This window comes from Eretmochelys imbricata, chromosome 12 (assembly GCF_965152235.1).
Source record: "Eretmochelys imbricata isolate rEreImb1 chromosome 12, rEreImb1.hap1, whole genome shotgun sequence".
Taxonomy (NCBI): Eukaryota; Metazoa; Chordata; order Testudines; family Cheloniidae; genus Eretmochelys; species Eretmochelys imbricata.
In genome coordinates, this window is record NC_135583.1 from 41,485,273 (window position 1) to 41,512,774 (window position 27,502).

The window sequence follows — 27,502 nt, forward strand, 5'->3', positions numbered from 1 at the left end:
GGGAGAGACAAAGTGATTACAGGGGGGAGTGAAGTATACTGGGAGCACGTACATATAGAGGCGTACGGAGGGCTCAGGAGAGCAGTACATGGAGAGCTCTCTTTGTTTGCTGGTGTGTGTGTGTGTGTGTGTACACGGACAGGCTGTTGGTTTGTGAACTCTGGGGGCGGGTCTGTGTGTTAGGTAGTAGGTGGGGGGGGGTGTGAAGTGGGTGTGGGGGAGGCGTATGTGGTGGGTGTGTATGGGGGAGGTCTGTGCACACCTGGGAGTTTAAGGGGCGGGTGTATTTTAGGTACAAAGCGGATGTTTCCGAGGGAGGTGTGTGTTTGTGTGAGGGGGTTGTGCACGCAGTGGAGGGGTGTGCATGCATGCGCTGGAGAGAAGCATGTGGGTGGGGCGTGTATGCAGTGGGGGGAGGGCTGTAGCTGGGGGTGCATGTGATGGGTGGAAGGGGCAGGTATGCGGTGCAAGCAGCCGGGGAGTGGATGGGGGAGGCATGGGCGTGGGTGCACGCAGTGGGGGAAGGATGTGGGTGGAGAAGAGGGGTGCATAGGTGGCGCATGCAGTGGGGGGGAACGTGTGTGTGGGGTGCATGCGGCCGGGGGGGATGCAAGTGGGGGGCATGGGTGTGTACACGGTGCATGTGTTGGGAGGGGAAGGGATGTGGGGTGAGGTGTGCATGTGGCCGGGGGAGGGAAGCAAGTGGGGAGGAGGGGAACGTATGCGGCGCATACAGCGGGGGTGGGACAGACGTGTGGGGGGTGCATGTGGCTGGGGGGAAGGGATATAGGTGAGGGGAGGGTATGTATGTGGCGCATACAGCACGGGGGTCGGAGGTGTGTGGACACCCCTGGGGCAGGACAAGGCGAGTTGTAGCACTCTTCCCAGAAGCCGGCCATCCTGTATCTCTGCTTCTCCGTGCCCTGGCCCAGCCCAGCCCGGCCCAGCTCTGAATGCTCAGGGCGTTGAGCTTTGTGTCAAGCCCCAGAGCCCGCGGAGTGTGGGGGGGACTCTGCTTTGCGGGGTGTTGTGATTAATTGCTGCTGTTCCTTCTCATGCTCCTTTTATCCCAGCTTTAGACCGATGACTTTCCCTAGAGCCGGGCTGCGGGGGCAGGGGATGGCATCCCTTCGCAAGGAGCGGGGGGCCCCAGAAGCACTGGCCCGAGCGATCCCAGGGAGCTGAGAGTTACAAAAGGCCCCTTTCAGCTTCCAGCCTATATTGTGTGCGCTGGGCCCCGGGTGCGCTTGCAGCGCAGGGAGATGCCCCCCCGCGAGCTCGGGTACCAGTGCCGGCACTGCGGCAGCCTGTGCTTCAGCGGGGCGGCACCAGCCCACCCGCACCCTGGTCATCTCGGGCCTGGCTCGCCCACGCTGCAGCCACGTCGCTGCATCCCCTGGCAGGGATCAGGCCTGTCGACGCCCGGGACCCCAGCTTCACCATTCCCTGAGAGTTTTGAGGCCGGCTCTGTGCTCCCCCTGGGTTAGTGCAGAGCCACGCGAGTGGCGCGAATGGGCCAGAGAGGGCAGGTTAACTCTCTCTCTCCCTCCCTCCCTCTTAGAAAAGAGACAGGACAACGGGCGAGTGTATTACGTGAACCACAACACACGGACCACCCAGTGGGAGGATCCTCGCACACAGGGGTAGGGAGCCACCTTTGCTTGGCTAGGTCACGCTCTGACGCGCGGGCCCCAAACCACAACAGAGCTTTGTGCTAGTGACTCCGGCGTCTGAGAGCTCAGGACATGGCCCCGGAGCAGCCCTGCAGACAGACACCCGCCGGCAGGGGGCAAAAGCATCAAGCAGGGGGAGGGGGCATGCTGGTTTCTCCTGGGAATCTCGTCTGCGACCATCTTCCAGGCCCCAGACTAGGAGGCAGCCATGGCCCAGGCCCCCATGCAAGGGGAACACTCGGGGCTGGTTTGGGCAGGAGGAGGCACTTCCCATGTAGGCCCTCCGAGGTCCGTGCCCCCTCCTACTGCATGGCTCTGTGCTTGAGTTCCCGCCCCACGCTGGGCCAGTGCAGCCAGAGAGTGAGTCCTGGGGGTGCGGTGCCGTGCTGCACTCCCCACTGGGCACTTCTCCTGGGAGACGCTGAGCGCAGTGTTAGCTGGAGTCCATCTCCTGGGCTGAGGTCACACTGTGCAGGGCTCCTGGCCCAGGGCTGATCCAGGTGCCTCCCAGGCCCCTGCCAGTCCTGCAGCATGGAAGGGATTCCTGGGAGCCGGGACAGAGCTGCAGCTACAAGGAGACGCCTGGGGCTTAGGGGAGCAGTGAGGGGCTGGGGGCCAGGAGCTGCACTTGTTCCCAGACTAGGGGTGTGTGTAGGAGCAGGCCATGCAGGGGGAACCGGACTCTCTTGCCCCCAGTGTGCCTGTGTCCAGTAACCTTTTCCTCGTGCTGGGCAGGATGATCCAGGAGCCGGCCCTGCCGCCTGGCTGGGAGATGAAATACACCAGCGAGGGGGTGCGCTATTTTGTGGATCACAACACTCGCACCACCACCTTCAAAGACCCACGCCCCGGCTTTGAGTCTGGGTAAGATGTTCCGTGCCAGGACCCTTCCTCCATTCGCTGCCGCGTGCTGCCTGGTGGCTCACACACAGGCTGGGAGCTGGGACCTGGCACTTCTGTCCCCTGCTCTGCAGCCTTGGGCCACTCACACGTACCCCCGTCAGGAGGGGTGGGGCTCTCACGAGGTGCTGGGAAGATGCCAAGTGCTGCTGTTTGTGCAGGACTCTGAATCGTGGCCTGTGCACCTTCAGGGTGGCCTGGGGCCGAGTAACCGATGGCTGGTGGTTGTGCCTCCCCACCACCCGATGCCCTCGGGCGGCTGGGCCTGCTCACACCGGGCTTCTGGTCCCCTAGTGCCCAGCTGTTCAAGGCTGGCCAGTCCCCAGCCACGGAGCAGGTGGTGGCTGCTGTATTGTGAGGGAGCTCTCCTGGCTGGAGCTGGTGGCTCTGCCAGTGCGCAGGGTGGGAGGGTTCTCATCCACGGCCCATGTGTTTGCTCCTGTAGGAATAAGCAGGGGGGTTCCCCTGGGGCTTACGACCGAAGCTTTCGCTGGAAATATCACCAGTTCCGCTTCCTGTGTCATGTGAGTACGGGGGAGTGGGGCACGGAGGCTAGGGGAGGGGGAGTCGGGAGGATCAGGACAGCCTCTCGCTCAGCCAGGCTGGGGGCGGCTGGAAGGGGTGCGGGAGGCTCAGTGGGAGGGCAGAGCTGTGCTGACTCTGAGCCCAGTGCCTGTGTTTGATTCCAGTCGAACGCGCTGCCCAGCCACGTGAAGATCAGCGTTTCCCGGCAGACGCTCTTCGAGGACTCCTTCCAGCAGGTGAGTCCCTGCGCAGGGGAGGGCCGCATGCAGAGCTCGGCACTGTGAGAGGGGACTTGTAGCAGGGTCCAGGGATTCAGGAGCCTGGCTGCCCCTGGATATCGGGGCAGTCCCTATGCGATGGGCCTCTGTGGGTGACGATTCCCATCTCTTACCCCTCGTAGATTATGAACATGAAGCCCTACGACCTGCGACGCCGGCTGTACATCATCATGCGCGGCGAGGAGGGGCTGGACTACGGTGGCATCGCCAGGTGAGTCCTGCTGAGCAGAGAGGTGTCTGCTGCGGCAGGGCACCGGGGGCGGCTCGGGGCTTTCACAGGGCTGAGCTCGGGCTCGTGTTCCTCTCCCAGGGCCCTGCTCAGAGAAGCCTGGGGCACATCCCCTGCTGGGTCCTAACGAGAAATGGCCTGTACCTGGTGTGCATCGCAGTAACAAAACAGAGCCAGAGGGCCCGACGCCGGGCTCTGCCTGCGCCCCCAGGGCTGGGGAACGGGGGGGGGGGCTCTGCCTGCGCCCCCGGGGCTGGGGAACGGGGGGGGGCTCTGCCTGCGCCCCCGGGGCTGGGGAACGGGGTGGGGAGGGGCTCTGCCTGCGCCCCCGGGGCTGGGGAACGGGGGGAGGAGGGGCTCTGCCTGCGCCCCCGGGGCTGGGGAACGGGGGGGGGAGAGGGCTCTGCCTGCGCCCCCGGGGCTGGGGAACGGGGGTGGGGGGCTCTGCCTGCGCCCCGGGGCCGGGGGCTCTGAGGAAAGCCTCGTGGTGCGGCGTTCGGCCAGAGGAGGTTGCTTGTGACACTACTGGCTCCAGCCTGCCTCTGCCTGGGTGGCTGGCTTGGTGCTATAACTCTTCTTCCTCCCTCCCTGCCTCCCTCCCTCCCCCTTGGCTCCCTGGTGTCCTTGTGTCTGTCACGCCCCAACTCCTCCTTCTCCACGGTGACCCTGCTCCCATCCCTGGGCCGTGGGCTCCTGCTCTCTGTGTCTCTCTCTGTGTCCTGCCAGTGGTTTTACCCTATGGTAGGTTACGTCATGCTGTTCTACCACAGGGTAGAACCACGGACAGGATACCGGGCGCTCTCTGCGTTGGAGGACGACTCGTCTCCCTGAGCTGCTAGGGAGGACCAAGGCAAGGACCATGCGCCTCTCCTGTGCTTCTCCAGGGAGCTAGCGAGCCAGGAAGGGGCAGTGCTCCCTGCACGGAGCCATGGGAGACGAGGCTCATGGGGGGAGAGGGGGCAGAGACAGTCAGATCCATTTCAGGAAGGGCGCGTGCGTGTGCTCTGGGGGCAGGCAGGGGTATGTGGGTTTGAGCGTGTATGTGCTCTGGGCACAGGCCGGTGTGTGCACTGGGCTGGGGTGTGTGTGCAGGCATGTGCACATACGTGTGCGTGTGCTCTGGGTGTGGCCAGGCATGTGAGGGGGGGTGAGCAGGCATGCGCATGTGGGTGTGTGTCCCTGCTCTGGGCGCGGGCAGGCCTGGGGGAGCGGGTGTCCCTGCTCTGGGTGCGGGCAGGCCTGGCGGCGCGGGTGTCCCTGCTCTGGGTGCGGGCAGGCCTGGGGGTGCGGGCAGGCCTGGGGGCGCGGGTGTCTGTGCTCTGGGCGCGGGCAGGCCTGGCGGCGCGGGTGTCCCTGCTCTGGGCGCGGGCAGGCCTGGGGGCGCGGGTGTCCCTGCTCTGGGTGCGGGCAGGCCTGGGGGCACGGGTGTCCGTGCTCTGGGCGCGGGTGTCCCTGCTCTGGGCGTGGGCAGGCCTGGGGGCGCGGGCAGGCCTGGGGGCGCGGGTGTCCCTGCTCTGGGCGTGGGCAGGCCTGGGGGAGCGGGTGTCCGTGCTCTGGGCGTGGACAGGCCTGGGGGCGCGGTGTCCCTGCTCTGGGCGTGGGCAGGCCTGGGGGAGCGGGCAGGCCTGGGGGCGCGGGTGTCTGTGCTCTGGGCGCGGGCAGGCCTGGGGGCGCAGGTGTCCCTGCTCTGGGCGTGGGCAGGCCTGGGGGAGCGGGCAGGCCTGGGGGCGCGGGTGTCTGTGCTCTGGGCGTGGACAGGCCTGGGGGCGCGGATGTCCCTGCTCTGGGCGCGGGCAGGCCTGGGGGCGCGGATGTCCCTGCTCTGGGCGTGGACAGGCCTGGGGGCGCGGGTGTCCCTGCTCTGGGCGCGGGCAGGCCTGGGGGCGCGGGTGTCCCTGCTCTGGGCGCGGGCAGGCCTGGGGGCGCGGGTGTCCCTGCTCTGGGCGCGGGCAGGCCTGGGGGCGCGGTGTCCCTGCTCTGGGCATGGACAGGCCTGGCGGCGCGGGTGTCCCTGCTCTGGGCGCAGGCAGGCCTGGGGGCGCGGGTGTCCCTGCTCTGGGCGTGGACAGGCCTGGCGGCGCGGGGTGTCCGTGCTCTGGGCGTGGGCAGGCCTGGCGGCGCGGGTGTCCGTGCTCTGGGCGCGGGCAGGCCTGGCGGCGCGGGTGTCCGTGCTCTGGGCGCGGGCAGGCCTGGCGGCGCGGGTGTCCCTGCTCTGGGCGCGGGCAGGCCTGGGGGCGCGGGTGTCCCTGCTCTGGGTGCGGGCAGGCCTGGGGGCACGGGTGTCCGTGCTCTGGGCGCGGGTGTCCCTGCTCTGGGCGTGGGCAGGCCTGGCGGCGCGGTGTCCCTGCTCTGGGCGTGGACAGGCCTGGCGGCGCGGTGTCCCTGCTCTGGGCGTGGACAGGCCTGGCGGCGCGGTGTCCCTGCTCTGGGCGTGGACAGGCCTGGGGGCGCGGGCAGGCCTGGGGGCGCGGGTGTCCCTGCTCTGGGCGCGGGCAGGCCTGGGGGCGCGGGCAGGCCTGGGGGCGCGGGTGTCTGTGCTCTGGGCGCGGGCAGGCCTGGGGGCGCGGGTGTCCCTGCTCTGGGCGCGGGCAGGCCTGGGGGCGCGGGTGTCCCTGCTCTGGGCGCGGGCAGGCCTGGGGGCGCGGTGTCCCTGCTCTGGGCGTGGACAGGCCTGGCGGCGCGGGTGTCCCTGCTCTGGGCGCGGGCAGGCCTGGGGGCGCGGTGTCCCTGCTCTGGGCGCGGGTGTCCCTGCTCTGGGTGCGGGCAGGCCTGGGGGCGCGGGTGTCCGTGCTCTGGGCGCGGGTGTCCCTGCTCTGGGCGCGGGCAGGCCTGGGGGCGCGGGTGTCCCTGCTCTGGGCGCGGGCAGGCCTGGGGGCGCGGTGTCCCTGCTCTGGGTGTGGACAGGCCTGGGGGCGCGGGTGTCCGTGCTCTGGGCGTGGGCAGGCCTGGCGGCGCGGGTGTCCGTGCTCTGGGCGTGGACAGGCCTGGCGGCGCGGGTGTCCGTGCTCTGGGCGCGGGCAGGCCTGGCGGCGCGGGTGTCCCTGCTCTGGGCGCGGGCAGGCCTGGGGGCGCGGGTGTCCCTGCTCTGGGTGCGGGCAGGCCTGGGGGCACGGGTGTCCGTGCTCTGGGCGCGGGTGTCCCTGCTCTGGGCGTGGGCAGGCCTGGGGGCGCGGGCAGGCCTGGGGGCGCGGGTGTCCCTGCTCTGGGCGTGGGCAGGCCTGGGGGAGCGGGTGTCCGTGCTCTGGGCGTGGACAGGCCTGGGGGCGCGGTGTCCCTGCTCTGGGCGTGGGCAGGCCTGGGGGAGCGGGCAGGCCTGGGGGCGCGGGTGTCCCTGCTCTGGGCGCGGGCAGGCCTGGGGGCGCGGGTGTCCCTGCTCTGGGCGCGGGCAGGCCTGGGGGAGCGGGCAGGCCTGGGGGCGCGGGTGTCCGTGCTCTGGGCGCGGGCAGGCCTGGGGGCGCGGGTGTCCGTGCTCTGGGCGCGGGCAGGCCTGGCGGCGCGGGTGTCTGTGCTCTGGGCGCGGGCAGGCCTGGGGGCGCGGGCAGGCCTGGGGGCGCGGGTGTCCCTGCTCTGGGCGCGGGCAGGCCTGGGGGAGCGGGCAGGCCTGGGGGCGCGGGTGTCTGTGCTCTGGGCGCGGGCAGGCCTGGGGGCGCGGGTGTCCCTGCTCTGGGCGCGGGCAGGCCTGGGGGCGCGGGTGTCCATGCTCTGGGTGCGGGCAGGCCTGGGGGTGCGGGTGTCCCTGCTCTGGGCGCGGGTGTCCCTGCTCTGGGCGTGGGCAGGTGCGTGGGTGTTGTGTGTGGGTGGGTGTGAGTGAGTGTGGTGGGGACAGGCAAGCAGGCAGGTGTGTGTGGCTGGTGGGAGTGTGCAGACCTGGGCAGGGAGACGTGTGTGTGTGTAATACAGGGATACTTTGGGGCCCCTGGCATCCCTGCCAGGCCAAGGGCCGATGCCGGTGAGTGCTGGGCGCACCAGGGCCCAGGGTCACTGAGGTGTTTTCCAAGACTTTGTCATGCTGCTCTCTCCTAAAATGCTTCCCAGGCTACATGTGGCAGTGCTGAAATGCAGCTGCCTTGGGGTGGAGGCTGACATGGGCTAGTGAGGCCCCCCGCCCCCCCCCAGGCCTGTTCAGTCTGCACCCAGCGGAGACGGGCTGGTGGGCCGGGGGTGTGCTGCAGCAGACGGCACGCGCAGGCCGAGTGAAGGCGTCTGGGCTGCTCCCTTTCCCCAGGTGAAGCTCTTGTATGCAGGGGCCAGTAGGCCCAGACCCGCCTGCTCGCTGGCCCCCCGGAGCCCTGGTCCTGCTGCCTGGAGAGCAGGAGTGGAGCAGCTGCAACTCTGCCCTCCTGGGGGTGCCGAGCACCCGTCACTGCGCTCTGTTCTCTCCTTCCCCAGGGAATGGTTCTTCCTCCTGTCCCACGAGGTGCTCAACCCCATGTACTGCCTGTTCGAATACGCCGGGAAGAACAACTACTGCCTGCAGATCAACCCCGCGTCCTCCATCAACCCCGACCACCTCACCTACTTCCGCTTCATCGGCCGCTTCATCGCTATGGTGAGCGCCCCGGGGCGCTGGCAGGGCTGGGGGGAGAAAGGAGCCAGTTGGTCAGGAGGGGAGGTGGGGCCGGGGGTGCTGCAGCATGGGGACGAGGGGCAGGGATTGGACGGGGCTCAGCCACTTAAACCCGAAAATGTTCCCAGCCTTGGCCTCGGAGGGGGAACTGCCCGCCCAGCTCCCCAGCTCCTTGGAGGGCCAGCAGCTCCCCACTGGTCGCTGGCAGGGTCGGGCCCCGCAGGGCAGGCTGGCCCGGGCGAGGTGTACAGGAACAGCCGGTTTCTGCGCTGGGGGAGCAGCTGGTCGCTTGCGGGGCCCAGCCTCGACTTGGGGGCGGAGGGCAAAGATGGCACCAAAGGTGGCTCCATCCCAGAGGCCAGGACTTGTGGGGGGAGCCGTGTGCTTGGTTGGACTGTGGGCTCCACCAGATCTGCAGCCTCAGGAACAGCTTGGGGGTCAGGGTGCACTGTGAGTGGGGTAGGGGCGCAGGGCTCTGGGGTCTGCATCTGTGGGGGTGGTGAGAAGGGTTTCTCTGTGGGGCGTGTATTGTGGGGCCGCAGTAGGGCCTATGCATCAGAGGAGGCACGGAGGGTGGCTGGAGGGGGCGGTCTGTGTATCGGAGGAGGTTCGGGGAGGAGGGTGGTCGGAGAGGGGATGTCTGTGTATTGGCGGGGGTTCGGGGGGTGTTCAGAGGGGGGGTCTGTGTATCGGAGGAGGTTCGGGGGGGATGTTCAGAGGGGGGGTCTGTGTATCGGAGGGGGTTCGGGGGGTGTTCAGAGGGGGGGTCTGTGTATCGGAGGGGGTTCGGGGGGGATGTTCAGAGGGAGGGTCTGTGTATCGGAGGGGGTTCGGGGGGGATGTTCGGGGGGGGGTCTGTGTATCGGAGGGGGTTCGGGGGGTGTTCAGAGGGGGGGGGTCTGTGTATCGGAGGGGGTTCGGGGGGGATGTTCAGGGGGGGGGTCTGTGTATTGGAGGAGGTTCGGGGGGATGTTCGGGGGCGGGGTCTGTGTGTCGGGGGGGAGTTGTCCGGGGGCGGTCTGTGTATCACAGGAGGTTCGGGGAGGAGGGTGGTTGGAGAGGGGATGTCTGTGTATCGGAGGGGGTTCGGGGGGTGTTCGGGGGGGTGTCTGTGTATCAGAGGAGGTTCAGGGGGTGTTTGAGGGGGGTCTGTGTATCGGAGGGGGTTCGGGGGATGTTCGGGGGGGGTCTGTGTATTGAAGGGGGTTCGGGGGGGTGTTTGGGGGGGGTCTGTGTATCGGAGGAGGTTCGGGGAAGAGGGTGGCTGGAGGGGGAGGGTCTGTGTATTGGAGGAGGTTTGGGGGGATGTTCGGGGGTGGGGTCTGTGTATCAGAGGAGGTTCAGGGGGTGTTCGGGGGGGGTCCTGTGTATTGGAGGGGGTTCGGGGGGTGTTCAGAGGGGGGGGGTCTGTGTATCGGAGGGGGTTCGGGGAAGAGGGTAGCCGGAGAGGGAGGGTCTGTGTATCGGAGGGGGTTCGGGGGATGTTCGGTGGGGGGTCTGTGTATCGAAGGGGGTTCGGGGGGGTGTTCAGAGGGGGGGTCTGTGTATTGAAGGGGGTTCGGGGGGGTGTTTGGGGGGGGTCTGTGTATCGGAGGAGGTTTGGGGAAGAGGGTGGCTGGAGGGGGAGGGTCTGTGTATTGGAGGAGGTTTGGGGGGATGTTCGGTGGGGGGTCTGTGTATCAGAGGAGGTTCAGGGGGTGTTCGGGGGGGGTCTGTGTATCGGAGGGGGTTCGGGGGGTGTTCAGAGGGGGGGGTCTGTGTATCGGAGGGGGTTCGGGGGGTGTTCAGAGGGGGGGGGGGTCTGTGTATCGGAGGGGGTTCGGGGAAGAGGGTAGCCGGAGAGGGAGGGTCTGTGTATCAGAGGAGGTTCAGGGGGTGTTCGGGGGGGGTCTGTGTATCGGAGGGGGTTCGGGGGGTGTTCAGAGGGGGGGGTGTCTGTGTATCGGAGGAGGTTCGGGGGGGTGTTCGGGGGGGGGGTGTCTGTGTATCGGAGGGGGTTCGGGGGGGGTCTGTGTATCGGAGGAGGTTCGGGGGGGTGTTCGGGGGGGTGTCTGTGTATCAGAGGAGGTTCAGGGGGTGTTCAGGGGGGGTCTGTGTATCGGAGGGGGTTCGGGGGGTGTTCAGAGGGGGGGTCTGTGTATCGGAGGGGGTTCGGGGAAGAGGGTAGCCGGAGAGGGAGGGTCTGTGTATCAGAGGAGGTTCAGGGGGTGTTCGGGGGGGGGTTGTGTATCGGAGGGGGTTCGGGGGGTGTTCAGAGGGGGGGTCTGTGTATCGGAGGAGGTTTGGGGGGGTGTTCAGGGGGGTGTCTGTGTATCAGAGGAGGTTCAGGGGGTGTTCGGGGGGGGTCTGTGTATCGGAGGGGGTTTGGGGGGGATGTTCAGAGGGGGGTTCTGTATATCGGAGGGGGTTCGGGGAAGAGGGTGGCCGGAGGGGGAGGGTCTGTGTATTGGAGGAGGTTCAGGGGGATGTTCGGGGGCGGGGTCTGTGTATCAGAGGAGGTTCACGGGGGTGTTCGGGGGGGGTGTCTGTGTATCGGAGGGGGTTCGGGGGGTGTTCGGGGGGGGTCTGTGTCTCGGAGGAGGTTTGGGGGGGATGTTCAGAGGGGGGGTCTGCGTATCGGAGGAGGTTCGGGGGGATGTTCGCGGGGGGTGTCTGTGTATCAGAGGAGGTTCAGGGGGTGTTCGGGGGGGGGTCTGTGTATCGGAGGGGGTTCGGGGGGTGTTCGGGGGGGGTCTGTGTATCGGAGGAGGTTTGGGGGGGTGTTCAGGGGGGTGTCTGTGTATCAGAGGAGGTTCAGGGGGTGTTCGGGGGGGGTCTGTGTATCGGAGGGGGTTTGGGGGGGATGTTCAGAGGGGGGTTCTGTATATCGGAGGGGGTTCGGGGAAGAGGGTGGCCGGAGGGGGAGGGTCTGTGTATTGGAGGAGGTTCGGGGGGATGTTCGGGGGCGGGGTCTGTGTATCGGAGGAGGTTCGGGGGGATGTTCGGGGTAGGGTCTGTGTATCAGAGGAGGTTCAGGGGGTGTTCGGGGGGGGTCTGTGTATCGGAAGGGGTTCGGGGGGTGTTCAGAGGGGGGGTCTGTGTATCGGAGGTTTGGGGGGGATGTTCAGAGGGGGGGTCTGTGTATCGGAGGAGGTTCGGGGGGATGTTCGGGGGGGGGTCTGTGTATCGGAGGGGGTTTGGGGGGGATGTTCGGGGTGGGGTCTGTATATCAGAGGGGGTTCGGGGAAGAGGGTGGCCGGAGGGGGAGGGTCTGTGTATTGGAGGAGGTTCGGGGGGATGTTCGGGGGCGGGGTCTGTGTATCGGAGGAGGTTCGGGGGGATGTTCGGGGTAGGGTCTGTGTATCAGAGGAGATTCAGGGGGTGTTCGGGGGGGGTCTGTGTATCGGAAGGGGTTCGGGGGGTGTTCAGAGGGGGGGTCTGTGTATCGGAGGTTTGGGGGGGATGTTCAGAGGGGGGGTCTGTGTATCGGAGGAGGTTCGGGGGGATGTTCGGGGTAGGGTCTGTGTGTCAGAGGAGGTTCCCGGGGCCTCGCCCAGCTGTACTGCGGGGATGTGCCCAGCTCCTTGGCTGCCACCCCAGCGTTCCAGTTGATCTGCAGCTTTGGGGACTATTTTTAGCCCCAACAAGGTGAGATTTTCCAGCTGCTCAAACCCCAGCGTGACTCCCCCTGTCTCTGGTGGCCTGAGCCCAGCCTCATCTCTCCATGGCCTGGGGCTCAGAGGATCCCTGCTCTGGGATCGGCCCTCCATGGTGCCATGCGCAGAAAATGGATACGTTCTTCCCAGGTCTCCCCCAGCCGCCTGGCTCTGCTTGGAGCAGAGCCGGATCCCCATAAACCCCCCAACTATTAATCACCGCTGGGCTGCTCCAGACAAGTGTCTGCATTGTTTTTGGCTGCCTTTGCCTTGAGGCTCCTGGAAGCCAGGATCCAGGGCGGCCACAGCAGGGCTGTTTAAACAAGTGCTCTTAATAGAGCTGTGAAGGGAGAGGGAGACGCCATGGAATTGGGGGGTGGGAGGGAAGTTGGGTGCTCTGCACGCCGAGTGCTGCAGGCAGGACTCCTGTGCTCCCGAGAGAGCTGCCCCCTTGGGATTCAGGGCTGGGCTGCGCCATCGTGAGGGGCCACGTTCTCCACCCCGTTACCTAGTCGCCAGCCTCTGGGACCTGTCCCCCTTGCCAGCTGTGCTCCATGGCCATGCTGGGACCCAGAGCCTGTGACCGGGGTGTTCTCTCCCGCACAGGCGCTGTATCATGGAAAATTCATTGACACTGGCTTCACGCTCCCCTTCTACAAACGCATGCTTAATAAGAGACCCACGCTGAAGGACCTGGAATCCATCGACCCTGAGTTCTACAACTCTATCGTCTGGATCAAGTCAGTGCCTCTCCCCTGCCAGCCCCAGCCTTGACCCAGAGGCCCTGCTTCTCTAGGGGTGATGGGGCAAAGTCCCCATACAGGGTAGTCTCTGCCCATGCTGGCCATACTCCAGGGCTCGATGTGCTGAGGATCCTGCCTCGGGCCTGGTGTATCAGACCCACCAACGCCTGCACATGAGCCGGTGAAATCTCCAAGCAGCTGCGGAAAAGCCTGCCATGTCAAGGCATGCAGCTTGGTCACAGTGACCCCAGGGTCCCCGTGGGGAGTGCTGCGGCCCCCATCCTGCCAGATCTCGCCGTGCCCAGGCCTTGCTGGGTGCAGCCAGGCTAATGTTCCTTGTGTCGCTGCTCCCCTAGGGAGAACAGCCTGGAGGAGTGTGGCCTGGAGCTGTACTTCATCCAGGACATGGAGATTCTGGGCAAGGTGACAACACACGAGCTGAAGGAAGGAGGGGAGAGTATCCGGGTGACGGAGGAGAATAAGGAAGAGTATATCATGTAAGTACTAGTGCCTGGGCTCTAGATGGTCTGCTGCTCCCCCAACCTTGGCATGGAGTGTGGGGTTCGGGGGCATGGCACGGCTCCAGGGGCTTTTTGGCTTTGACGTGGGCAGCAGGCATGAGGAGATGGGCTGGGTGGGCACTCAGTCTGGGATCTGGCTCTGGTGACCGGGGCTGTGTTGCCAGCACTTCAAGAGAGGGGAGGTAGGGCATTGGGAGAGGTTCTTATTTCCCTCTGCCCCAGGCCCTGCGGCTGCCTGCCCACCGCAGCTCTGGGTGCTGCTGGTTCAGTGCTGAGTCGGGCCCAGGCAGCAGAAGAATCCCCCAAACCCGGTTCGAGTTGGTGCATCCCTGCCGCCAGGCCAGGCCAGGTTTCTGGAGAGGCTTTGCCAGCGCACCCACGACAGCAGGTCTCTGTTCCCAAAGTGCCCTCTGCCGGCAGGCCCTTGGAAAGCCACCGCTCTGGGCTTTGGAGGGAAGGAGCACAACGCAAGAAAGGATCGGGAGGAACCTTGAGAATTTGCCAGACTCCTCTCCCCTGCACTTGCCCTGCTGCTGGCCAGGAACGTCTGCTCCACTCCTGGCCCCAGAGGTTCAGAAGGCAGGGCCAGCAGGATCCTGCAGGGCTCTGGGTATTGGTTGCAGGTACCATGTCTGAGGGCTTGGCCGGGGTGCGTGACGTGTTGTGTCTGCCCTCGCAGGCTGCTGACAGACTGGAGATTCACGCGGGGCGTGGAGGAGCAGACCAAGGCCTTCCTGGATGGCTTCAATGAGGTGGCACCGCTGGAGTGGCTGCGGTACTTTGATGAGAAGGAGCTCGAGGTGAGTCAGCGGAGTGCTGGGTCTCAGCACGCCGGCTGGGCGAGTCTCGAGCATTGGTGCTCGCTGTCCCACAGCAGAGAGGTCCTAGCCTCAGCTGGGGCAGGAGGGGCTGCCGGCTAATAGCCAAGAACCCCTCAATCTGGCTCAGGGCCCAGTAAAAATACAGTTTGTATTTAACTTTGCTCCTGAAATGCTGCACTGGCTGGGGGACATTATCTGGGCACAAGCTCTCATGCCATTTGCTGGAAGTTGTCGGGCCTGTAGAGCAAGTGACCTACTGCCGGGCTGGCCTCTATCGAGCTGGAGACTTCCTGCCATGCCCCTGACTTCTCCAGTGCCCGGGGCATGGGCGGAACTGGAACCCTGCTGCCTAGTCTGACCCTGGAGAAATTGGTGCATGTGCCCCTCCAGCCGTTCTCCCGCTTAGAGTGCGGGTGGGGGAGAGTCCGTGGCTCGGTTGTTGACGTGTCCCCTGGTTCCCTAGCTGATGCTCTGCGGCATGCAGGAGATGGACATGAGTGACTGGCAGAAAAACACCATCTATCGGCACTACACCAAGAACAGCAAGCAGATCCAGTGGTTCTGGCAGGTGAGCCTGAATGGCACCCGGGCCCTGGTCAGCGAGTGGGAGTGGGGTTGGGAGGCAGGATCAGCCTGGCTCCACGCCTCGCCAGCCTCCAGCAGAGTGAGATGAAACCGAGCACGTCTCCAGCACGAGCGCTCTGGTCCTGGCTGGCAGCGGCTCCGGAGCTGCCCAGGGCGGCAGGCAGCACTTAGTGGTCAGCCTGTTTCCAGCAATAGCTGCTGCTCTGGGGGAGGCAGGATGAGAGAGGGTGGCAAAAGAGGCTGGAAATAAAGCAGCCCCAGTTCAGGTGCCTCTTCTCTTCAGTAAGCGGTCAGAACGGAACGGGAGCAAACTAGCCCTCAGCCGGGGCAGCGTGGGGTAAAGCCCGTGTCCAGGAGGGACAGCAGGAGAAGCGGCTCCTGTTGCGTTCTCAGGGCCGGGGCCATCTCTCCTGAGGATTCTCAGGCTGGGCACTACTCCCATCCCGCACCCCTGTGGATTGTAGATTAGATCCTGCAGCCTCAGCGTCTGGGGGACACTCTGTGTTTTGCAGTTTGGTTTCCTGTTGGAGCTGGACAGGTGCCACAAAGGCAGGAGGAAGAGATGCTGCCCCCAAACCCAATTGCTGAAGCCAGGAGCACACGGGTGATGGCAGAATCCTGGTCTCATTGCATCTACTCTGTTGGTTTCAGGTGATTAAGGAGATGGACAATGAGAAGAGGATCCGGCTTTTACAGTTCGTTACAGGGACCTGCCGCCTACCAGTTGGAGGATTCGCAGAGCTCATTGGTATTTATCCCCAGCAGCCCCAGGGGGAATAAAGGAGAGAGAGACTTGTGATAGTCCAGTGGTGTGGAAGGACCGGGAGTAGAGGGGGGCAGTGTTGTGACTGTTATACTCGCCTTTCCACGGTACATCTCAGAGCATTTTACGAAGGCAGGGAAGTAAGCCAAGGCCCATAGAAGGGACAGAATGCCCCCCAGCTCTCACATTTTTAACCAAATGTTGTACAGTACTAAGCCAAATGCCTTACAGCAGGCGAAGGATGTCTGTCAACACAGTTACCTTTGTCAACCAAACCTGTAATCTCATCGAACAGTGGGATCAGTATTGTTTGACAAAACTTAATTTCCATAAAACCAGGCTGTTTGGCATTTAATTCTTTACTGATTGCATCTCGTATCAGCCTTTCCATTATTTTCATGGAATTGATGTAAAGCTAGTCAGCATATAGTTACTCAGGTTATCCTGTTTTCCCTTATTAAATACTGTCCTATTAGCATTTTTCCCAGTCCCCTGGAATTTCCCCAGTGTTACAAAATTTGTTAAATATCAACATCAGTGGCTCAGAGAGTTCCTCAGCCAATTGTTTTAAAACTCTTGAATTAAAGTTATCTGATCCTGCATGTTTAAAAATGTTTAACTTAGCAGTTGCTATTTAACATCCTCCCTTGTTACTGTTGGAATAGAAAGTATTCCATTATTACTATAAGCTGTGACTATTCCATGGAGCTTTTTTCCAAATACAGAAAAGAAATAATTACTGAATACTTCTGCCTCATCTGTATCAATGATAATTTTACCATCCCTGTCTGTTAACTGACTATACCATTGCTAGGATTTCTTCTGTTCCTAGTGTATTTTTTAAAATTCCTTTTCATTGTCCTTAAACCTACTGGGCATAGATTTTTTCACTGATACCTTTAGCCTCCCTTATCAATAGTCTGCATTTCATCACTGTTAATTTATAGTCAATGCTATCAACTTCCTTCTTTTTCCATTTGTTATATATTATTTTTAGTTCTGTTTTTACTTTTCTTATTAATCAGGATATTTTTTAATTGAAGAAGCATTCCTTTGTAATTGTGAAATTGTGTTTTGTTGGGTATTTAGTTAAGTTTTCCTAGACAACTCCCAATTACCTTTCATGTTTGGTTTAAATTGTTTAAATTTTTCTTCCTAATCATATTTACTCATAATGATTTTCAACTTTTAGCCCAAAGTATATGTATTACTGATCAGGACTGTTTGCTCGTAACAAACGTAATCCATCATGATCATTTTCACCTAGGCAACCACTCATTTTCATTCAGTGATCAGTTCATCTTCAGATATCAAAATGAGGTCTAATATGGAATTACCCTGAGCTGTTTGCAATATTTGTTGAGTTAGAAAATTGTCTATAATTTTTAGAAACTCCAGGGACATTTCCACCCTGACAGCAGGAGACCTCCAGCATGTGTCCCTCAGACTGAAATCCCCCAGGATAAGTTTTTCTTCCTGCACATTATATGGAGCTGTTGAAAGAGCTGTTAGTCCCGCTCTCTAGTCTGGTTTGATGATCTCTAAGGGATTGCCACCAGTAGCCCATCTTTGCCATAGCATGCCAGATGAATGGTCTGTCCAGTCCAGCATCCTGTCGCTGACAGTGGCCAGTACCAGCTGCTTCAGAGGAAGGTAGAAGAAACCCCTTAGTGGCCATTTATGCACTAACATACCTATCAGGGAAATTTCTTCCTGATCCTAGGCAGGTAATGTTGGCTTAAGCCCTGGAGCAAAAGAGCTGTAATACTTGATAAGCGAAATGTTTATCCGAGTTAGTGTTACTGTGGGTAATCTTATTACCCATATAAATCCCTATTGAGCTCTTTGCCTCAATGAGATCTTGTGGCGGTGAATTCCACAGGTTAGCTATATGTTGCATGAAGTGTCCTTTCCAGCTTTGTGTTTCCTTTCCTGTAACGTAATAAGTTGTTCTGTTTGTGACTGACAGGCAGTAATGGGCCGCAGAAGTTCTGTATTGATAAAGTTGGCAAAGAGACGTGGCTGCCCCGGAGTCACACCTGGTGAGTCTCACTCCTCTTGGAGCAGGTGGGGGTGAATCCAAGCAGTCTGTGTGGGGCTGCCCCTTGCTTCCTCTCAAACCAGCTCCACCATGGGCTTTGCAGGGGATGTGGCCACAACTTCCGTGTGCTGGGACCAGCTTATGCATCTCCAAGTGCAGCCCCGGAGCATGGCTGAGAAAGCAGAGAGATGCCCCTGCCTCAGGAGAGCATGGAGTGGGGGAGGGAGGCGGGAATTGCCACTACATTGACAGCCTTTGTTTTCTTGCCAGCTTTAATCGCCTGGATCTTCCTCCCTACAAGAGCTATGAACAGCTGAAGGAGAAGCTGCTGTATGCCATTGAGGAGACAGAAGGCTTTGGCCAGGAGTAATGGAGCTTGCTCCTTCCCCAGCATCCCCCGGCCGGCCCAGGGCAGAGCAGCGTTTGGAGCAGGCTGCAAGCTGGGTGCTCTCGCTCTCAGGGCGGGCAGAGAGCGCCTGTCACTGAGCAGTTTGTCTCCCTCCCTCCCTGGGAGTTTGTCTGTCACTCTTGTTCCTGTGTTAGGCTTGTGCCAATGCAGCCCAATGGCAGACGAGCTGCCCCCCCACCTCCAAAGCGAGCCCAAGGTGTAAGGGGGGAGATGGACCCAAGAGCCCGCCCATATGCCACTACTGAGGGGGAATGAAGCAGATGGCTGGGAGGGGACTGGATCGCTGGCCCCTTGCCACGTGGTGTCCTCCCGGGGGGGCAGACTCTGTACAAGTTCCAGTCGCTGTCCAACTGCAGCCCAGTGTCTGAGCTCCAGACCTGGGGGTCTTTGGGCCTGCAGCAGGGACCCCCTGAGAGGCGGCGGTGTCCCCACAAGGCTGGGCAGTAGTGAAGACACCTTCCCCCGCCCCGAGCCACCTTGCACCAAAGAAGTGTGTGCAAGTGTTACCTCTGCCACCTGGAAAACGGGCATTGAACGTGCTCGAATGAATGAATGAAAAGCAGAGAATTCGGAACAAACCCAGTGATTTCCTGCGGTGTGTCTTTTCTTTGTTAGTGCCACAGAGCCGTTTCGCTGTGGCCCTGCGTCCCTTTGGATTGAGGCTGCTCGCTGCAGCCACAAGAGGCCAGAGCTCGGAACGGCCTGAGACAGCAGGGCTGGGTGGGCACTTCTGTCTGGGGAGCTCCTGCCAGGGCCTAGCGCTGGACAGAGCTTTTTAGAATTAGCTGCAGTCAAATGAACAGAGAACTGCTTTTTAAGTGTCATTTTTCACTTCTGTTTTTCCTGGTGTATCGATAAAGTAGCTTAAACTCCTACTCAGGTGGTCCAGGGTAGTGACATCCATGGGCCCAATCCTGCCCCCACAGAGGCAATGGCAAAACTCCCATTGACTTCCCACCCAATCACCATGGGGTGCCCTTTTCCTTTCCATTGTGCAGCAACTCATGGGACCCTTTGTCTCTGTACAGGTTGGGAACTCTGCCCCGAAGGAGTGACCAGTGGGGAGGGCCGCTGTGAGGCAGGGCAGGCTGGGCATAGGCCTGTGCTTTGTGTTGCGTGCTTTGGTTTGCGAATGCCTGTGGCCCCCCCGGGCTTAATAGTTATTTAACTATTTAAATGGAATGTCTTGCTAGGTGGTGGTGATGCTCTTCAGTAGGATCCTAGAGGCTCGCTAATGTTTCGTACCGACAATGCGCCGTTCTCTCTCGCTCTGGTTCGGCAGCGACTGCAGCTGAGTGCTGTGAAATGGGCTCTTTCGCCGCTGAAACGAGCAGGTAGCTTTTTTAAGCAGTGACCCCTCCAGACTTGCCCTGAGGGCGGCAGCTGAGTGCCCATGTGTGAAGAGCTCATGTGGCCTTTGCTCGGTCTGTGGGTTCAAGTGGGAACTCTTGGCCTGATTCTTCTGTCACAGACTGTGGTGGAGATCAGAAGCCCTTGGAGTTACGCTGATGAAAGTGAGGGCAGAATCCAGCTCTCTGCCATTTGCCTTGATGCTGTTTCCTTATTCTACAACCTCTGCTGACCTAGTCTGCTGCCACAGGGAGTTCACCCTTCCAAGGCTTGAGAACAGCAATGGCCCAGGTGTTGGTGTGTGCGTGGGGGGCGGGCCCCTGCGTGCATGTGAGAGCATCTATGTACATAGCTGTATATAACAAAGTCTATGGATACAACAAATTGCAATAGCTTTTGAGCAGTAACCTCGATAGTTTTGTACTGCACCATCCTGCCTCAGTGATGCCAATTTCTTGTGCAATAAACGATCAGCAGCTGCTTGGGGGTTTGCTTGTGACTCTGTGAAGGTGGCAGATCACTACAGTCCTGTGAAGAGAGAGGTTCTGTCCAGGGCTTAAATTCTTACAGAGTATTTCCCAGAGCACCCCCCATCCCCAAGATGCTATAAAAACTCCCGGGGGGTTGAAAATATTTACTGGACCTCTGCTCTGCCTTCTCCTGCTGAATTTAACCCTGGTTCTGTCCCCGTCTCTCTGGGCAGCTGGGGCCCTGGGGGGGTGCTCCCAAGGAGCAGAGCACAGCCCCCTCGGGCACGCAGAATGCACTGTAAAGTCATGGAAGTAGGAAGGAAACGTCTAAAAACTGCAGCACGTGTTTATGGCCCCAGCATGGGGAATTCAGGCACCAGCAGCAGCTTCTGCCCTCATCACTGTAGGACCTGAGTGCCTTCAGGGACAGCTGGACTCTTCCGGTGCCATTCTGCGTGTGGGACATGAGATGGAGGGTAGAGCCTGCATTGCACCCTCCCCTCCCCTGACTGGTGCTGGGCAGGGGCTTTGTGGAGAAGGTGGGGGGCTGCTCTGTCGCACTGGACGGAGCAGCCTGGAATGTTACTAACTCCTGTCTGTAGAGCACCTAGTACTATGGGACCTCTGGGTGCTGCTATAAATCCTCCACCCCCTGATCCTCGGCTGTCCATTGCTCCACTGTACCGTCCTGGCCTGGAGCCAGCAGGGGCTAACCTGCAAAGGGAGGCTTTGGGAGCTGAACTGCTAGGGTGGAACAGAACTTGGAGCTGGCCTTGCATGTGCATTTGCTCATTGCTGTTCTGGAGGGGCTTGGTGAAGGGCAGAGGGGGGCTGTGTGGAATGAAGTGAGCATCCCCTGAAGGGCATCCCATGAACCCCATCCCCTGAAGGGCATCCCATGAACCCCATCCCCTGAAGGGCAGGTTATGGAGGCTGGTCGGCCAGGCTTGCTCGGAGAGGAGAGATGGTTCTGGCATCACCTATGTGTCGGGGTGAGGAGGCTCCCATCCCCATCTCCAGGAGCTAGGATAGTTAGACCCCTACACACTGCAGCAGCCTCAGGCTGACAGTGCCCCATTGTGAAAGCCTGGGTCATCTGGACCACTGCAGTGGAAGGGGAGAGTTAGAGCTGCCCCTCAAATGACTAGGGGCAGTTTTCTTGATGCTGCCTAAGCCCATAGCATTGGGCAAATGAACAGATCATCTGTTGGCCCATAGGAGAGTGTCATCCACCTGAGGTCCTGCAGAGACGCGGGCCCTGGACCCCACAGCAAAGGTAGTATCTGAAGCACATTAGACTGCAGGCCTTCAATGTCTCCCCACCCCGAGTCCACTAGCTCCTGCTGCTCCCTGGGAACAAGGGCCGGCACTGATGGGCTGTGTAGTGGAGGAGTTAGGTCCAGCTTCTGGGACAGCAGGAGTTGGGACACTTGATGGAGTCCAAGAATGGTTGGCAGTTCTGAGCTAGTATTTGGATGGTGGTTGCAGCAGGGTTGGATGGCTTGTTTGGGGGAGGATTTTGCAGCTAAGGGAAGGGTGGGAGCATTGGGGCAATTTCCCTGCTGAAGATCCTTGTCCTCAGCGTCTTGAGGGCCAGGCCCTTTCTGGGGCTAAAGGGCAGTGTGGTAAATGGACGGAATGGAGAGGAGGGGCCAGCGGCTTTGACAGTTAAACACGTTCAGCCTGGAATACAGCCAAGAGCCAAGTTTGCTTAAGGACACGGAGCTGCAGTGTTCATGGGAGAGAAAAGCTTTCAGGTGCCCCAGCAGCAACCAGTTCAATGTCAGCCACAGAGACCCCCCACCCCACCTGCTTTCCTTGGTCCATCCTGGAATGTGCCCAGAGGGCTTGGAGTGGGACCTAGATTTTAGTTGCTACCCATATGCCCATTTTTGGGGAGTAAGTGTCTGTATGGGCCATGTATGCAGTGAATGAGCCTGCACTCCACCACGAGCAGGCAGTGGAGCCCTCCTCCCCGCTGCCCTGCCGGAGGTGAGGCTGATGGCTCCTGAAAGGCTGTAATTGATGGGAAGGTGGTACACTGGCTTTTTTATATTCCAGAGCGATAAGCTGGGTTGTTTGCAACTGTACCGCTCACAGACCTGCGGCACAGCCACCAAATGCCCACCCAGTGACTGCGTTCTGGGGCAGGAGACTCCCAAGACAGCTGGAAAAATCCAGACAGTATAACACAGCCGGACCTTTGCAGAGCACGAACAGTGACAAGTTCCCATTTCAGACATTCACAGAGTCCAAGGCCAGACTGACCTTCTGTATCAACAAGCCAGAGACCTGCCCCAAAATAACACGTAGCACAAAGCTTTTAGAAAAATAGCCCACCTTGACTTAAAAATTGCCAGGGATGGAGCATCCACCATGACCCTTGGTAAATTGTGCCAATGGATAATTACTCTCCTAGTTAAAAATTTACACCTTATTTCTAGTCTAACTTAAATTACAGCCATTGGATCGTGCTATACCTTGTGTCGCTAGATTGAAGAGCCCATTATTAAATATTTGTTCCCTGTGTAGTTACTTGTGGACTGTAATCAAATCACCCCTTAAGCTTCTCTTTGTTAAGCTAAATAGACTGAGGTCTTTGAGTCTGTCACTACAAGGCATGTGTTCTCATCCTTTAATCATTCTTGTGGATCTTCTCTGAACCCTCTCCAATTTATCAACATCCTTCTTGAACTGTGGGCACCAGCACTGGATACAGGATTCCAGCAGTGGTTACACCAGTGCCAAATACAGATGTAAAATAACCTCTCTACTTCTCCTTGAGATTCCTGTTTATGCATCCCAGGATCGCATTAGCCCTTTTGGCCACACTGGCAGCTCACGTTCAGTTAATTATCCACCACAACTCCCAAATCTTTTTCAGAGTCACTACTACCCAGGGTAAGTGTGGCCTGCATTCTTTGTTCCCAGGTGTTTACATTTAGCCATATTAAAACACATATTGTTTGCTTGCACCCAGTTTACCAAGCGATCCAGATTGCGCTGACTCAGTGACTGGCCTCCTCATCATTTACTGTGACCCCAGTTTTTGTGTTATCTGCAGTGATGATTTTCTGTTCTCTTTCAGGTCATTGTTAAGAATATTAAATAACGCAGGGCCAAGAACCAATCCCTCCAGCACCCCACTGGAAACACCCACTCAATGACAATTCCGTTTACAGTTACATTTTGAGACCTATCAGTTAGCCAGTTTTTATGCCATTTAATGTGTGCCATGGTCATTTTATATTGTTCTAGTTTTTTAATCAAAATGTTTTGTGGTACCCAGTCAAACACCTTGGCTTAAGTCTAAGTCTATTATGTCCGTATTAGTAGCTTTAGCAATCAAATTTGTAATCTCATCAAAAAAAGCTATCAAGTTAGTTTGACAGGGTCTATTTTCCATAAAGCCATGGCTTTGCATTAATGACATTACCCTTCTTTACTTCTTTATTAATTGAGTCCTGGATCAGCTGCTCCATTATTTTGCCTGGGATCGATGTCAGGCGAACGGGCTTGTAATTACCTAAGTCACCCTGATTACCCTTTTTAAAAACTGGTACAACAGCAGTTTTCTTCCAGTCTTCTGGAACCTCTGTAGTGTCCAAGAATTACTGAAAACCAACATTAACAGTCTAGTGATCTCATTGGCCAGCTCTTTTAAAACTCTTGGATGCAAGTTATCTGGACCGGCTGATTTTAAAATGTCTGACTTCAGTAGCTTTTTTAACATCTGCCAGAGAGACTAGTGGAATGGAACGAATGTTATCACCATATGATGAGACCAAATCATCTGTTTCCCCCCCAAATACAGCAGAGAACTCCTTTATCTTTACTGCATTATTATTGATGATGCAATCATTTCCATCTAGTAATGGACCAATGCCATTATCTGGATTCTTTTTGTTCCTAACGTATTTCAAAAACGTCTCATCCTTAATTCTGTTGGCCACTGATTTCACCTTGTGTCCCTTGGCTTCCCTTATTAATTTTCTACAGTTCCCTACTTCTGATTTATATTCATTACTATCAACTTCTCCTTTCTTCCATCTTGTAGATATTTTTAAATTTTTTTTACTGCAGGCTTCACTTCCCCTCTAAACCAGGTCCATTTTTTAACCAGCATGGCCTTCTTCCTCAATTGTGGCTTTTTGGGGTATCTAGTAAGGTGTGTTCTTAAATGATTCCCAATTATCATTACATTTTTCTGATTAAATTCTTCTTTCCAACTGATTGGGCTCTTAATTGTTTTCAACTTTGTGAAATTGGCCCTATTAAAGCACCAACTATATATATTACTGATCTAGACTTTATTCTGCTTGCACATTATAATGCGACCAAGTCATAATCACTTGTACCTAAGCTACATTAACTTTTAGTTCCGTGATCAGTTCCTCTTTATCTGTTAGTACAAGTTTAATAAAAAGTTCCCCTGTGTTGGCTGAAACTCTTTGAGTTTGGAAATTTTCATTTATAATGTTTAGACATTCCAAGACTGGTTTAGTACTGGCAGCATGAAACCTGAAGCATATCTCTTTCAAATTGAATTCCACCCCGCCCCCCCGCTCATGAAGGGTTTTTTAGTATGCATAGATAGGTGTGTAAGGGAGGCGGTCACCCTGTTCCCTAGGGTGACTTAGTGGTCTGCAGCAGACATCAACTAATACCCCATCTTGTGCTTTATCTGGTAGGATATTAAGCCATAAATATTCAAGATCATTTTCTTCAGAGCAGTCAGTGACTTGAAAACAGGTAATGCCATTTTTGGTAGAGTGCCATTCCTCCATCCCTTCTGACCACTGATCCTTCCTAAACAGGTTGTCATAATTGATTTTAAAAGTTCCACCAAAATCTCACCTGGTGAATCATCCCACAAAGGTCCCGTAATACCAACTGGATTGAATTGATGCCCATAAATGTTATTCCCCTCCCTCTTGTCTGTTACCCAGGCTTCTAGCCTTGGGCTATAGGCAATTCATGAATTTCGTCTCTCCACGTCCTTTGGCTCCTTGATTAATTTTGTATTTCACATCTTTCCACTTCCTACCCTCCCCTTTTGCTATTAGTTTAACCCCCGGACTCCTCATTGTACACACATGCAAGAAACCCTTTATAACCAGAGCCAGAGGAAGGCGTGTGTGCGTAGGTGGGGAGGGGAACTAATCCCATCACCTGCTCTGGAAGGTCCCTAGCAGAACTCAGACACAGTGGGAAAATAACGTTGCCTTCAAAGGGCTCGGCCCAGAGAAGTATGAGCAGTCATGACGGTCTGGAGGTGGTACTAGCTAGTGGCCACAGCCAGGGTCCAGCTGCACGGTGCTGGCTGCAAAGCACACACACGAAGCAATACGTGTTAGTAGTTCACAGCACCCAGAGGTAAGTAAGGTGTTTCACAGACAATACATGCGAAGTAGGTCTCTGCCCCGAGGAGCTCACCATCTGTGTGCTGGGTTTGACATACAGGGGTGTGTGAAGGGCACTGGCTGCACATACAGGACTGCACACGCACCCGGAAGCAGCATTTACTGCTCTTGCGGTTTCAGGCTCATTGAGGCAAGTGATGCTACAGAAAGGAGCCTGGTGGGAGTGGTTCGAACCTGGTGAAGACAGAAGCATGGCAGACGGTCTGAAAGGCCCATCTAAGTACAGCGACAAGAGAAGGAGACTGAGATGGATAGGGGGAGGAAATGGACAAATAACAAGGGAAAGCCCATATTTAAATCAATGCTGGGTACTATAGCACAGTTTAGTCACAATCCCTTTCGCTGTAGCTACCTGCTCCCTACTAGCTCTTCCCCCCGCAGGGGCTGGGCTCTTATAGGAACCTTTTTCCCAGCATGCCTGGGGCTGACTCTTTAAGTTTGGCACAGCCAATCAGCTCTAGCCCTTAAGCAGCAATTTGGGTCATTACAGCTGCACCGTCCTGCTGACTGGTGAGTGTCCTAAACTCCTTTGTTTTCTTCTGGTCCCTGTGGCGCTGGCGTGTCCAGAGCAAAGCCTGTATTGATTTGAGTGGGTGACATTCAGGCTGGGAGCAGTTGAAGGAAAGTGGGTTCAGAGGCAGAGGGGAAGGACCAAGGGAAAGCCAGCCAGGAATGGTCTGGGGAAAGGTTGGGAGCTGGGGAAAGCAGCAGGGATGGTGAGACGGGTGTGTCAGCCACATAGCTAAATAGGAGCCACCAGCAGCTCAGAAAAGGCCTGGCTCAGGATGCCGTTCCCATGGCAGTGGCTTCTGATGCTGCTTCTCTAGGGGGCCCTGCCACCGCTGGTTTCACAGCCTGTGTAAATGGCTGATTATGTGCAGAATTTGGGCTCCTAGTTTGGCTGTGCCTGTAACAGTGGAAGCCTGTGCTCGCTGGCTCTGCGGCAGGGCTGGGGCCCAGATCATTCACAGCAAGGAACCCAAGCAGGAGACGTGAGCTTCAGTGTAAATCCCCTGGAGACGGGGAAGCAGCCGGTGCCGCTGGGGCTCCGTTGTGCTGGGTGCTGCACAGACAGAGGAATGATGCTCCCTGCCCCGAAGCGCTGACATTGCTAACCGAGAGGTTGTGCTGGAGCAGGGGAGGCAGCTGCTGGATGGATTTGGAGCCTGCTCCTGTGGGTAACCCAAATCTTTCCCTGAAAGTGAGGATGGACAAGTTGTGCCCTGGGTGTTGTTGGAAAGCCGATGCTTTAACTGGGGCAGCGTTTCCATGGAGTGTAACGTCCTGATGGGGGTAGTGCTGCCCTGCACCAGCCCGTCGTCTTGCCAAAGCTGGTTGTGCAGCGTGTGCGCGGTGAGACTATGGTGGTGCTAGGCATGAGGACATCACTTAGGTGAGCGGCAGAAGATCCAAGGGGGAAAGAAAAATAGAAAGGCCTCAAGCCCCATTGCTACAAGAGGACTCAGGTCTGGGGAACTAGGATCTGACGCAAATTAGTTCAGCCATTCAGACTGGATTTTTCCCCCCTCCATTAATCTAATAATCGGCAGAATTTGCAAACTTACCTCTCCCCCCTTTCCCTGTACGAGAGCTGGAGAGGGTTAGAATGGGGTGCAACCGTTCTGCACTAAGGCTGCCTATCCTGGCCCAATCTATCATCATGCTAAGAATGGGTCAAAAAAGCCATGCCAGGGCTTGGTGATTTGATTCAGTTCTACTTCAGACTCTCTGCCACCTCCCCCCCCAGCCACGGGAAGGCAGTGGCAGTTGGCAAGAAAACTAACTGGAATTCATGTCACTTTTCATCGCTGCCCTAGCACAAGGCATGACATCACTGTCACACTAGTAGTGAGTCAAGTCAGACTGTGGTCTGGCAATTAACCTGCCCGCTAAAAGCCTCTTCTGGATGTCATTAGCAGCTGACGGTGCCCCAGGCCAAACCCCCTTGGAATGCATTGAGTCCAATCATGAAAAGAAAAGATTTTCTGAAGTATTTCCTCTGTAATTATAGGGCCTGTAGTCAGAGGCTGAGGGTTTAGTCAAGGCTGGCACTAGACTGAAGAAAACAGCAGAGCTGGAATCCTGCAGCTGTGGGAAGCCGGAAGTAAGATCCTGACTCCAACATTGGGCAAAGTCATTGCTACCTGTGGTGCATTAGAGAGTAGGCTTCCTTCCAGCTCACGGAAGGTTTTTTTCCTAAAAAAGTTAAGCCCAGAGCCACAAAGCTATTTAGCCTCCCAACATCCACTGATTTCAATAGAGCCTAGATACCTTGGTGGAGCTGGGCCTTACTTTTTAAGCCATCTTCACACCTCTCCAAGGACTTTGTTTCTACTGGAGGGATGGCACAGGCAGTTGGTTGAGTCACTGCTCACTGGCCGTATGCCCTGCTTTGAATAATGAGCACTTTAGCCAGTAATACGAAAAGCAAAGGACCTTTTATAGGAGGTCCTTGTACCACATAAACCATTCACTGGTTGATTTAAAGATGAGCTGAGGGTCTTTTGAATTGCAGTATGTTTAGAGCAGAAAGGATGCAATGTCCCTGTGTAGGAGCCAGCTTGCAGCC

General features: G+C 58.1%; 1 protein-coding gene across 2 annotated transcripts in view; it reads left to right on the top strand.

Moving 5' to 3' along the window:
- The window catches only part of WWP2 (WW domain containing E3 ubiquitin protein ligase 2), a 97,674-nt gene extending 73,717 nt beyond the window's left edge, over window positions 1–23,957 (top strand). For both annotated transcript variants that reach the window (XM_077831529.1, XM_077831530.1), the window contains exons 12-24: window positions 1,562–1,643; window positions 2,409–2,537; window positions 3,019–3,097; window positions 3,263–3,334; window positions 3,499–3,587; window positions 7,995–8,154; window positions 12,414–12,547; window positions 12,907–13,047; window positions 13,751–13,871; window positions 14,356–14,460; window positions 15,129–15,225; window positions 17,210–17,282; window positions 17,552–23,957. In XM_077831529.1, coding sequence (XP_077687655.1) covers window positions 1,562–1,643; window positions 2,409–2,537; window positions 3,019–3,097; window positions 3,263–3,334; window positions 3,499–3,587; window positions 7,995–8,154; window positions 12,414–12,547; window positions 12,907–13,047; window positions 13,751–13,871; window positions 14,356–14,460; window positions 15,129–15,225; window positions 17,210–17,282; window positions 17,552–17,651 — 1,382 coding nt within the window. In that variant the 3' untranslated portion in view covers window positions 17,652–23,957. The remainder of the gene's footprint in view (window positions 1–1,561; window positions 1,644–2,408; window positions 2,538–3,018; window positions 3,098–3,262; window positions 3,335–3,498; window positions 3,588–7,994; window positions 8,155–12,413; window positions 12,548–12,906; window positions 13,048–13,750; window positions 13,872–14,355; window positions 14,461–15,128; window positions 15,226–17,209; window positions 17,283–17,551) is intronic.
- The last annotated feature ends 3,545 nt before the right edge of the window (window positions 23,958–27,502 follow it).